The sequence below is a fragment of the Gossypium hirsutum genome, chromosome D02, assembly GCF_007990345.1.
Source record: "Gossypium hirsutum isolate 1008001.06 chromosome D02, Gossypium_hirsutum_v2.1, whole genome shotgun sequence".
In the NCBI taxonomy this organism is placed as follows: domain Eukaryota; kingdom Viridiplantae; phylum Streptophyta; class Magnoliopsida; order Malvales; family Malvaceae; genus Gossypium; species Gossypium hirsutum.
Window position 1 is genome coordinate 70256973 of NC_053438.1, and position 12481 is coordinate 70269453.

At 29.8% G+C, this 12481-nt stretch overlaps 2 protein-coding genes across 2 annotated transcripts; both read right to left on the bottom strand.

Moving 5' to 3' along the window:
• Window positions 1-1091: 1091 nt before the first annotated feature.
• Window positions 1092-2094, bottom strand: LOC121214855 (ferredoxin). The gene has a single exon (XM_041089233.1). The coding sequence runs from the start codon at window positions 1747-1749 to the stop codon at window positions 1312-1314; it is 438 nt and encodes a 145-aa protein (XP_040945167.1). The 5' UTR covers window positions 1750-2094; the 3' UTR covers window positions 1092-1311.
• An 8188-nt stretch (window positions 2095-10282) lies between these two features.
• On the bottom strand, window positions 10283-11061 carry LOC107908764 (ferredoxin-1). Its single transcript, XM_016836028.2, has one exon. It carries the CDS (start codon window positions 10768-10770, stop codon window positions 10342-10344), a length of 429 nt encoding a protein of 142 aa, XP_016691517.1. The 5' UTR covers window positions 10771-11061; the 3' UTR covers window positions 10283-10341.
• Between the last annotated feature and the right edge of the window lie 1420 nt (window positions 11062-12481).

Here is a 12481-nt window from a genome sequence, read left to right on the forward strand (position 1 = left end):
TTAAAATGATAAAATAAAAACCATCAATTCGATTAATTCGAATTTTTTTACTCAATTCAATCGAATGCTTGCAAAACCCTTAATCCTAGTAAAAATTACTATAGACTTAGCCTAATAGTTTTGGAGGTTTTAATGGACCGGATCCGGTCTAGGCATAATATTACAGATCCACTAATTTTTGTATAGTTAGCTCAAACACATTTTAGGCCCACTCATTTTTTTTAAATTCTTATTTTTAATTTAATATTTAATATTGTTTCATTTATTAAAATTTTATATACATTTATCTTAACATTTTCTAATGTTTACATTATACAAATTAAATTTTTATGTGTTTAAAATTACAAAATATATAAAAATAACATGATATTTAATATATATAAATTTGTATACAATATATATATCTATTTAAATATATTTACAAATATTAAAGGAATAATATTAAATAAATTTCAAATATAAAATATTCATGCACAAATTGATACAAAATGCTGCTGTGAAAGCTTATTATAATTTATTATCATAATAGCATAAAATTAAAAATTTATATATTTTTAATATTATTCATACATCATATTATCAAAATCAAACGCGATCAATACGAATCAAAATTTTAATTAAAATTAAACGCAATAAATACGAATTAAAATTTTAATCGATGCAAAAAAGAAAATTGTTCATTAGGTGCACCTTGCTCCTCGTACGAATATTGGACCACTAGTCGACACAAACCCTTGTGATTCGTCACTTTGGTTATTTAATTTGTATTGTTTTATTTAAATATAGTTAAATATTTATTATATTTATTATAATTTTTTCTTTTATATTGAGTTTTAATTTATGTTAAATTTTAAGTTTTTTATATTTAAATAAAATTATTAATATTTATTTATAATTTTTATCTAATTAAAATATATCATAATTTTATGGGTTGTAGTTATCTAATTAAAAAGTTATTAAAATTTAAAAATTGAAAATATATAAAATTTAATTCAACCGTTTAATCGGTTTGTAGCTATTTTCATTTGGATTAATTTTTCGGTCCGACCGAGCAAACATCATTTGGAGAGAGAGATGTAAGAATATTAGGGTTAACAACAATGTTGATTTATTACCACTACAAATGAAGAAAAAGCCTTAAAAAATAAAGCATGAAATGCCATTACAAATGAACTCATTAAAGGCTCCCACAAACAGGGACATGAACATCATCCCTCCGACCAAACTGAACAAACATAAATCAAACAGACAGGAAAAAGATGATTAAATCTTGGTCTAGTTGATGATTATATTATATAGTATCATATATAATCAAGCGGTAAGCTGTTCCTCCTTGTGGGTCTCAATAACAACATCACTCTGAGGGTAAGCAACACAAGTGAGGACAAAACCTGCAGCAATCTGGTCATCATCAAGGAAATTACCGTCGGATTGATCGACGGAGCCTTGCTTAATCACTCCGGCACACGAAGAACAAGACCCAGCCCTACACGAGAACGGAAGATCAATGCCTTCTTCCTCAGCTTGGTCAACGATGTATACGTCGTCGGGGCACACGAATTCTTGGGGTCCTTCGGGTGTTAACAGTGTCACCTTGTATGCTGCCATGGTGAGACGGCCATTTCGTTGGGGTTTTAGCCCGAAAAGAGATTGGTTGAAAGGAAGGGAGTTTAGGGTTTTCGGCGCCGGATGGCCGCGGAGGAAAGAGGTGGTGGCTACGGCGGTGGAGAGGGAAGCTGTGGAGGCCATTTTTTAGTGGAATTTTGAGGGTTTCAATTCAAAGGCTAAAATGGCTATGGCAGTGGTAGCTTTGCAAGGGGTGTTGATAACGGGGGAAGCTGTGGTTTAGGATGAAGTATCAAGTGGCATCGAGTGGATGCTTGTTCGCCACGTGGCTAATCTGCATGGCTTGCATTATCTATCTTTATTTTTTTTCTTATCATCCACCACATACGAATCATCTTATTTCATTGGTGAACGTGGTCGCCACAATCCTCCCACGATGCCTTTTTTTTTTACGGTAGATGTAAAACTTTGGATTGAATTTTAAATTGGTACGAGTATTATTGTCAATGTCGGAGGAAGTAGATTTGAGTACTATATTGAAGTATATTATCTTTCTATTTACAGATTAGGGAGGAGCTATTGGTAGTTCTAGGTAATATGTTAAAAAGAGAGATATGCTCAATTATTCAGAAAAATATTTTATTTGTATTTTTTTTTATAAATTTTTATATTATTAATATTTTAATAATCTAATATCACATTTCATGTTTTATTCATGTGAATTATTCATGGTCAAATTTGGTATAAATTAAAAATTCTTAACCATTTGTTTTATGTAAAAAATTAAATATATATTAATATAGATAATATTTTAGGTCGATGTAATAGAAATATCGGACCAATTAAAAAATTTACATGTATGGCAAGTATAAATTCAATGATTAAATTGTAAATTCGTATAAAAAATATAAAATGGTGTAAAATCACTTAAAGTGGATCCCTCTCTAATTGAAAATATGTGAATAAAATCGTAAATACAAGTAATATATAGATATTTTGGAATTTGGATATGATGGTAAAATTTAAAAGAACTATTATCTTTTACGTGTTAGATTCTAATTGTCTATATAATAGCTATATACGCGTTTACTACTCTAATCTCAACTCATATTTAAGACCAAAACTGATAGTTAAGTTAATATATAGAAAAACCTAATTGATGTGATATTGTTACTGTGTGTAGGGATGAGCAAAATTCAATCAAAATTGACTTAATCAACTTAATCGGCACATTGGGTTTTGTCGATTTTGATTAAATCAACTGTGTCAATTAAATCAATTAATGGCTAGAATAGTTAAATTAGTCGATTATCAGTTATTAAAATTCATAACCGAATCAACCGACTTAAATATAAATTATTTTTATTTTAAATAATATGTTATTATTTTATATGTAATATATTAATTTTAATTTATTTTAAACAAGGAGGAGAGAAAGTTGCACCACAAATTTGTGAACTCGGTGATAAAAGGAAAGTTGCACCACAAATTTAGCGAGGAAATGTAACCCAACAACAGCATCCTATCCTTCTGTTTTCAGAGGCTTTTAGTTCATTGATAAGAAATGATTGGATAAAACAAACCCAAAATTTGAAATTGAAAATGGAATAAATTTATGACCACAATTTTCATCCCCCAAAACATAATCTCAGTTGTATTTTTGAAAATTGGTTTCTTTAATTGGTTGTATATAATTGAAAATATAAGTTTAGCTCTAACCTATAATTTTTTTAATAATTTTATCATAAAATTTGATCATATCCGATCTTTTTGACATAATGTCTAAAATTATCCATAGCTCCTCCCCAATCCATAAATAGGAGAATAATATACTGAAGCGCACTCGAATTCACGTCCTTCTGCCCATGCCAATAAAACTAAAATTCGGTCGACATTTCTATTTGTGATTTAAATAAGAGTTTTGTTATGGCAAATTCTTACTAGTGTTCTTACAAGTTAGCATCCTGCGTTGCAGCTCGCGTCAATTCAACGTAACGAGTCTCGTGTCTGTCTCAAATCTTCACTGCAACTCAAGGCTCAGGGTCACGACTGCTCATCAATTTCGCGTTGTGAACTTCATTGTTGTTTCAGTGCAGTTCCACAATTCGGGGATCTTTTAGCTATGAAACGAGCACAAACAACATGAGATTATTCTTAAATATTAAAAATTCATAAAACATGCAAAAAAAATGCACTAAATTCATAAATTATGATGCATGAAAACACTTCTAAAACATTGGTTTTTATTCAAAGCAAGCCAAGAATAAGCATGAAATGAGTGTTAAAACATGTATCAATTACTTACTCATTATACGTCAGGCTCAAGTACACTTTTATTGGAGACTCACGCATGATAATTGTGCATGATAAGACTCGAACTTGAGTACTTAGTATTTAAAGTTTTAACTTTTGCCAACAATATCAAAATTTTATCGGAAAGAATAAAGATATTTAAGTATCTTAAATTAAGAAAAGAAATTGATCAATGACAATAATACTATATGTGATAATAGAATGTCGATAATGGCAATGTATCACAAAGAAAAGTAGAGGCAGAGGAGAAAAATTTTACTATGTCGAATTCGAATAATACAAGAGGAGAGACGACTACGTCTATTTATAGGTTTGTAAAACCATATTTTAATCAAAGTCAAACAGAAGTAATGTAATAAGGTTAAAACACCTTATTCTAATCAACCTCAAATAGAGGTAGTATACTTCTATACAAATTTCACTTGTATTTTATTTTAATAAAAATTTAGGTTACATATCTTTAACACTATATCAAAAATGGCAGGAGAGTATACCTTTTTTTGTTTTCAAATCCCAAAGTATACTATGTTATATCGGATAAGTTAGGTTGATTTTGGATTAGGTTAAATCCCAAAGTAGATTGTTTGTACCAATTACACGGGTCTAATGCAAATCTAGTTGCAACTTAACTTGCATCTAGCAAGCCAATGTAACTTCAAATGATGATTGTTTGAAGACTTTTAATGTGATAGAACTTTCTTTATCAAAGAGATTTGATTTCCATAAAAGACTGTACTGAGAAGATCTCTACTAATTGTAATCCATGTTGAAGACTTCATTAAGCTAAATTCAAGGAGACAAAGATACACATTGATTGTAATTAAGCAAGCCAACACATGCTTATCTAGGAGAGTGTTTGTTTTAGTTTTATGTACAAGATTGAGAGCACTTTTCTTATTTAGGCGAGAAACTTATTTTAGTGCAAATTTATTATAAGTAAGTTGTTTTCATTGTTCAATTTGTAACTAAGCTTTTAAGGGAAAAATTTTAGTGGGGAGAATGATCTAAATTGTGTATAAGAGCGAGATCGTAACTCGATGAGTGAGTTAGACTTAAATTACGTCTTGTACAAATTGATTTATAGTGAGTTACTCTGTTAGCTTTGATGTCCCAAGCTTTTGCTATAACAACATTTAAGACAAATTTTATATGTATTATATGTCCTAAAAAATTTTGTGAAAATATGATTGAATTTTTTTGTCAAATACTTGCAAAATACTCAAAATTATATTTTAAATGTGTTTTAATTTATCTAAATATTTTTGGGGTTAATACCAAAGTGTTCTAAACTTTGTTGAAAATGTTCAAGATGAAAAAAAAGAAGAAGCTTTTATCTTGTTTTGAACCTTTGATGGCAATTTTACAAGGTATTAAAGTCTTAAAACTCTTCTCTTAAGCTTTGATTACCCCCGTTACCTTAAGATGTCTACAAAGTCTTAGGGTTAGACTTAAGATTAGAACTATCCAATAGGCTTAGAATTAGTCTTAGAACTAGTTTTAAAATAATACTTAGATTGAGTTTGGATGGGCGGTGCGTTTACCTGCGGTTAGTGTAAAAACAGCGGTGGCGGCGAGATTAGATACTGTAGTGATACTCTAGCGTGAGACAAAAAGTAAGCTAAACGCACCGCACCCAAACGCCCATCCAAACCCCTTACATTAGTATTAGAATTAAGTTTAGGATTAGAACTTAGAATTAGACTTAAATTTAGTCTTAGGATTTGGATTTAGGAAATAGAACCCCTTACATTAGTATCTTGCTACAAACTTGATATACCATTTAGATACCTTTTTCACATTTTGTTTTTTTATTTGATTTTTTTTTGTGTACTGATATGTCATGATCACCTCCCTCACATCACACTCACGTTGACATCCATTGTAAGATTATATTGCTATATTAGTGAATGGATATCTTTGTCATATCTTATGCTTTATAGACTTATCTTTACTAAACATGATGAAAATGTGTGACACTAAGTATGCTTATTGAATAAAATTCTTCATGCTCACATATTTTTATTCATTCAATGAAGTATATTTTTGCATATTTGTTTCTCCTTCTTTTGCTCTTCATAATTGGTATCATTGTAGCCTTGATGAAATTTTGATATCCACATTGTTAATGTCATTATGTTTTTCATGTCTTATTTTGTTTAATAACAATTGGTATCTAGTGAAGAGGAGAAAATAATTAAGATATACATCAAGTAAGGGGGTTTACTAGAAATAGGAATTGCCTGTGATTTTATTGAATTATCCTTAGCATGCAATTCTTTTATTCCCAATTCATGCATTGTTTCATATTTCTTGTTAACAACTGGTATCTTTCATTAGGCATGAATTTAGGTGAACTTTTATGCGATTAGGACTCATTTGTATGATATTTAGAATTTTTGCATAAAATGTTCTTTATAAATGGATTTCAAGTATACTTCTTTTCCATATCATCATTTCTTGAAGTTCATTGTTTACTTGTGAGAATGCAATTGAATGTTCTTGGCATGAATATGTTATGACTCATTGCGTTATTAAATCAATCTTTATTCTCCCTAAACGTTGATTTTCAAAATATTTTTAAAATTGGTATCATTTTTCAAATGCTTCAATTGCTTTTTGATATACCAAAAAGGGATAAAAGGATGAAATCTGCATATACACTCTATTTTAAATGTATACGTTCATATGCTTATGCAAATGAATTAATGTCCATGCATCACTGACAGTAGTAGATACTTTATGCATATAAGCAAACCATGTTTTATCTTGAATGCATGCATAAAGTCTTTATAAAATCTTGGATTTTATTGAATTTCTCTAATGCTTAATTGTCATATCTCTTACTGAAATTCAATATGTTTTCAATGAATATTTTTATTAATGGGGAATTATGTTTTGAAAATGACTAAATGAGTTAGAAGGGAGTTTTTCAAAATGCAAATTTCTCTTAAATTTTTGTTATATCAAAAGGGGGGAGATTGTTAAATTTGATGTCTCAAGCTTTTGGTATAATAAAATTTAAGACAAACTTTATATGTATTATATGTCCTAAATTATTTGGTGAAAATATGATTGAAAATTTTATCAAATATTTTCAAATACTTGTAAAATACTCAAAAATATGTTTTAAATGTGTTTTAATTTATCTAAATGTTTTTTTTGGGCTAATACCAAAGTGTTTTAAGGTGTTTAAAATATTTTTAAGGGGGTTTGGTATGCAAATCTCAAGACATGAAAACTTTGAAGCAAAAATCTGCTTTAGGGGCTGCCTATCTTGAGACATTATGCAATATGTCTCGAGACACACTATTCATGTCTTGAGATATCACCTGCCAATGGCTATATAAAGGCTATTTTTCAGCCTTGTTTTGAGACATCTTGTCAAGTCTCGAGACATACATTGCAGGGACAAATTTTAAGCCCAAAACTTATGCTTCCAATGATAGAATTCATCCACAACAACCATAAATGTCTACAAACTTGTTCCTTAATATAAATACACTTCAAGACTCATGAGAGAGATGTCTAAACATCAAGATCAAGAGGAAAGTATCCAAATCTTTATTCTTTCATCTCTCTTGTAAATATTTTCTAGGAGTGTAACACCCGTCACTCGACCCAATCGTCAGGTTTGAGCTGCAGGATGCTACATTCGTTGCCGGAGCAACTACTACTTATTTTGTTACATTCACATCATTTGCATTCATTAATTTTACCTTTTCAATAGATTAGGGTCAAACATCCATTTGTATACATACCTTGCCATTTACCTTTAATCACCCGTTGAACCATCTAGAATTACATTGGATACTCAGGAATGCTCACGCATAGTGCACCTTTCCATATAAACATAACATTTCCTTTTCAATAGTGCTCACATGAGCTGTGAAATGAGTCTGCTTACACGAGCTATGGGTCGGAATGTTAGCTACACGATGCTGCTCACACGAGCTGTGGAGAATCCATAATAAATGCAGGACCTCAGCCATTAGTAGGACATTCAAGACCAGCACCCGAAACATGAAATCCTTAATGACATGTCATTCGTATCCTAAGAATTCTTAAGGTTCAAACAGGATCATTTATCCATCAATTAATCAAAACGCCAACATATTTGTATAATCAAATTGATTTATACTAACATAATATAACAAATAACCAATCTAATTATCATTAATAAAATTATAATTCATACGAACTTACCTCAACAACTATGGTTGCAATAACAAAGTTGAAGTCTAGTCCAAAGCATTAGTTTTTCCCTGATTTAAGTTCGGTTGTTATTTATCTTTAACCAAATAGATAATTTCATTCAATTAAGTACTTCAAGTATTCAATTCAATCAATAATTTACATTATCATAAAATTATGAATTTACCCTCCTATTTTAACTTTTTCACGAATTAGTCCTTAAGCTCAAAACTTGTAAAAATACTATTTTTACCCTCCATACATGCTAACCGAACCTCTTAGGACCCATACCAGCCCATTCAAGACATCATCTCATAATGTTACCATGGAATTTTACTAGTTTAATTAATTAATCCCTAAACACAATTTTACCAAAAATCACTTAACAAAACATGTTCATTTGACAATCAAATTTACTAATCTATAAATTAACATCACAAATTCATCAATTTCATTCCTAACATATCCCTCAAACTTTAATATTTTTACAAATTAATCCCCAGGTTAAGTAGTTTAAGCTAAAACAAGCTCAAAAACATAAAAATTACTAAAAACGGGGCCCAAATACATACCATGCATGAAGGAAACTCAAAACCAAAGCTTTCTCCCCTCCTTCAATGGCTATTTATGTGAAAACAAGAAAAATGAAAAGAAGACGATAGCTTTGCTTTGTTTATTTCATGATTTTTTATTATTTACTCATTTACCCTTATATTATAACTTAAAAACTAACATATAACTTAAAAACATGTCCATATTTGTCCACCATCAACATATATGGTATAATTACCATATAAGTTCATTAATTCATCTTATTAAAGCTTTTCAGTCCACCTAATTAATAAAACTCAACTTTTATACCTTTTTCAATTCAGTCCTTTTTACCTAATTAACTATTTAAACTTAAAAATTTCTTAATGAAAATTTTATACTACCTTAAATTAACCCTATACATATTAAATAAATATTAAAATAATAACTCACTTGTCGAAGTCGTGGTCTCAAAGCCACAGTTTTTGACACCACTGGAATTGGGCTATTACACTTTTTTTAAGCATTATAGTAAAATATCAATTTAGTTGATATACCATTATCAACTTTACATTTTATATCCATACTAACTTGGCTCAGACTCAAACGGATACACAAATCCAACCAACACACTAAATTTGGCACTCAACCTCATCAGAAAATTTGAAGTAAATATTTTGTGTTCAACGCTCATCGGTATAATCAAAGTATAAGCTGTGCCTAGCACTCATCAACGTGTAGTTAAAACAACCAATAATTGACCTATCCTATGGGATACCAACTATATCTGACTCTACCCGAATAATTAATAGGGTAATAATTTATTCAATCATCATTTTGTTTAGTTCGCATCTCATCAATTCAATTCATTGTTCAATCATCAATTCATCACATAGCAAATTCTATTTTATCCCAATTCAAAGTCAATTTCATAAATTCATCGAACTTCACTATTTTCGATTCTATTCAATTTAATCCTCCATCTCAAAAAATCAAACATTTACATGCCAATCCAATTCAACTAATCAATCTCAAATTGCAATTCATCATATTTAATTTATCATTTCCTTACGATTTAGTCCGTATCTCACATTTTGTACCAAATTGCAAATAATTCAAATTATTATCAAACATACACAAAAGCATAATTCAGATAAATAAAAATTTAAATAAAATTCATACCATATAAACTTACCTAACAAAACCAATAATTAAGTTTAAACTTCAAGAATTATTCAACAATTTTTTCTTTTCCCAAATTATTTCCAATTTGGTCCAGTTTCCGATCAAATGAATGCAAAAGATTTGAAGCTTAAAACCCCATTTTTTCTCCTTGTTGCTACCGTGAAATGAAGAAAATGAATAAAAATGATTTGTTCTTTTTATAATTAACTTAACTAGTTGGGCATAATAAACAGAGTCTAATTGTGCATTTGGTCTTTTAGTTAATTAAAAATCAACCAAACTTTAATATATTTTTATACTAACCTCGTAAATATTAAATATTAATATTTACGGATTCAATTGGAAATGGAGTTTTGAAACTATCTTTTTCGATATCACTGAAAAACGAGCTGTTGAAAGGGGCTTATTGTTAGATTTATTATCACTCTCATTTCATTTATTTGAGAATATAAAAGTTATAACCTATTTTTGAAAATTATTAATACTACTAATAGTATTACCAAATGAAATTGAAATTTTAATTTTTTTGAAAAATACAAATCCTTATGACACCTTTTAAGATACTAGGTCCTCCTCTTTGTGTGTCTCAATGATAACATCACTCTTAGGGATGGCAACACAAGTTAGGACGAAGCCTGCATCAATCAATTCATCATCAAGGAAGCTATTGTCCGATTGGTCGACGGTGCCTTGTTTGATCAGTCCCGCACACGAAGAGCAAGCCCCAGCCCTGCACGAGTACGGGAGATCCATTCCTACTTCCTCGGCACGGTCCAGGATATAGTCGCCGTCCGAGCAGTCGAATTGCTTGGTTCCCGACGGAGTTATCAGTGTTACTTTGTGTGAAGCCATGGTAAAGCGGCCTTTTCTTTGGGACTTCAGCCCGAAAACTGATTGGTTAAATGGAAGGGAACTTAGGGTCGTCGTCTTCATCGCCGCCGTGGCTACAGCGATGGAGAGGGTGGCTGTGGTGGAGGAGGCCATTTTGTGAGAGCCGTTAGCAGATGAGTTGATATATACAGGGGAAAGTACGGGTGAGGATAAAGAATTGGCTGGTTGTGTGGATTCTTATCTGCCACGTGGCGAATTACGATTGCTTACATTATCTATAATTTTGTTTAAGGGTTAATATAATATTTGGTATCTGAATTTTGGTTTTAATGTTCAATTTGGTACCTAATTTGTTTTCAATGTTCACTTTAGTATTTGAGTTTAGCTTTAATGTTTAATTTGGTACATAATTTTTTCTTTATCTTAATTTAAGCATCTATTTTTTTTTTACACGTATGAGACATTTACTGAATGATTTATTATGAGTATTAAATTAAATATTAAAGCTAAACTCAAGTACTAAATAATATATTATCCCTTTTTTATGATGATTTCATTGGTGTCTGCGATGGGTACAATCCTCAATTGATATTTTTTTAAAAATATATTTTAAATTTTTTAATCATATTATATGTTAATTCAAATATGTAATAAATTGATAAAAAAACATTTGATAAAATAAAAAAATAATAAAGAAAGAATATCTAATAAAATCGAAACGTTACAGCGAAATTTAGCATGGATTCTATGTAGGGTTGACACATTGTGTTTATTTATTCAATTTAGGGTAAAGCTGGGGTGATAATTTCAATATTAGTCCCTCTTATTAATTAATTATTTAATTTAAACTTTTTTACCCCTTCAATTAATGGACATTTTATATTTAACCCTTCAATTTAAGCTTAACAAAATTATTTTTGCTTTGGCCCTCTAAGATTATAAATTTATTTTAGTCCTCAAAAAAAATTCTTGGATTCATTTTAGGGTACTTGCCTTAAGTTCATTGGATAACTGTTATCCTTACCAGAAAAAAAAATGAAATTGTAAATAAATGTATAAGTGCAGTGGTGAGAGGACTGAATATTAATTGGATGGGAGGTTTTGAAATGGTGGTGGGATTATTGGACGATTTTTTAGGTTGAAACTCGAGCATTACTTGAAGGCTTTAAGTTTACTTGAAAAAAAGGGCACCGTAGAGTGGAGATTGAGAGTAATAATTCAATTTTGGTAGTCATTATACAAAATGGGCTAGCAAGGAACAATAACTACAGCTAAGTTAGGCTCATTTAATATTGATGTCTTAAGATTGGGAAGTGAAATTTTGAGAGTAATAGAGTGACAAATCGTATTGCAAAAGAGGCCCGAAGATTAAATATGACAAAAAATCTCGCGTACGTCTAAATATGTACCGAACATGTCAAAATACAATGAAAATATGAGTAAAGGTACCATGGATGCTCTTATATTAGAAGTCGGATTGCATTTTGTTCCTTCTACTCAAAAAATGAGAAAATTAATCTATGTCTATTAGATCAAAGAACAAATCGATACTCCTATTAAAAATTTTATCCATTTCTACTGTTAAAAACAGGTTCCTATATGTCAAGATTAGGTATACATAACACATTATGTGTTATTGTTAGGTTATTCTATTAGTCTCACTAGCTTTTAACAGTAAAATTTTTAATAAAAATGACTAATTTGCTTTTTATTCTTTATGTATAGAAACTAATTTACTCATTTTTTAATAAAATAAATAATATACAATCTGAGTTCTAGTACAAACCCGAAAATATAATTAAAAAAACCAACAAACAATCCGATTAAACTTTGACCGTAATAATAATAATAATAATGCCACAAG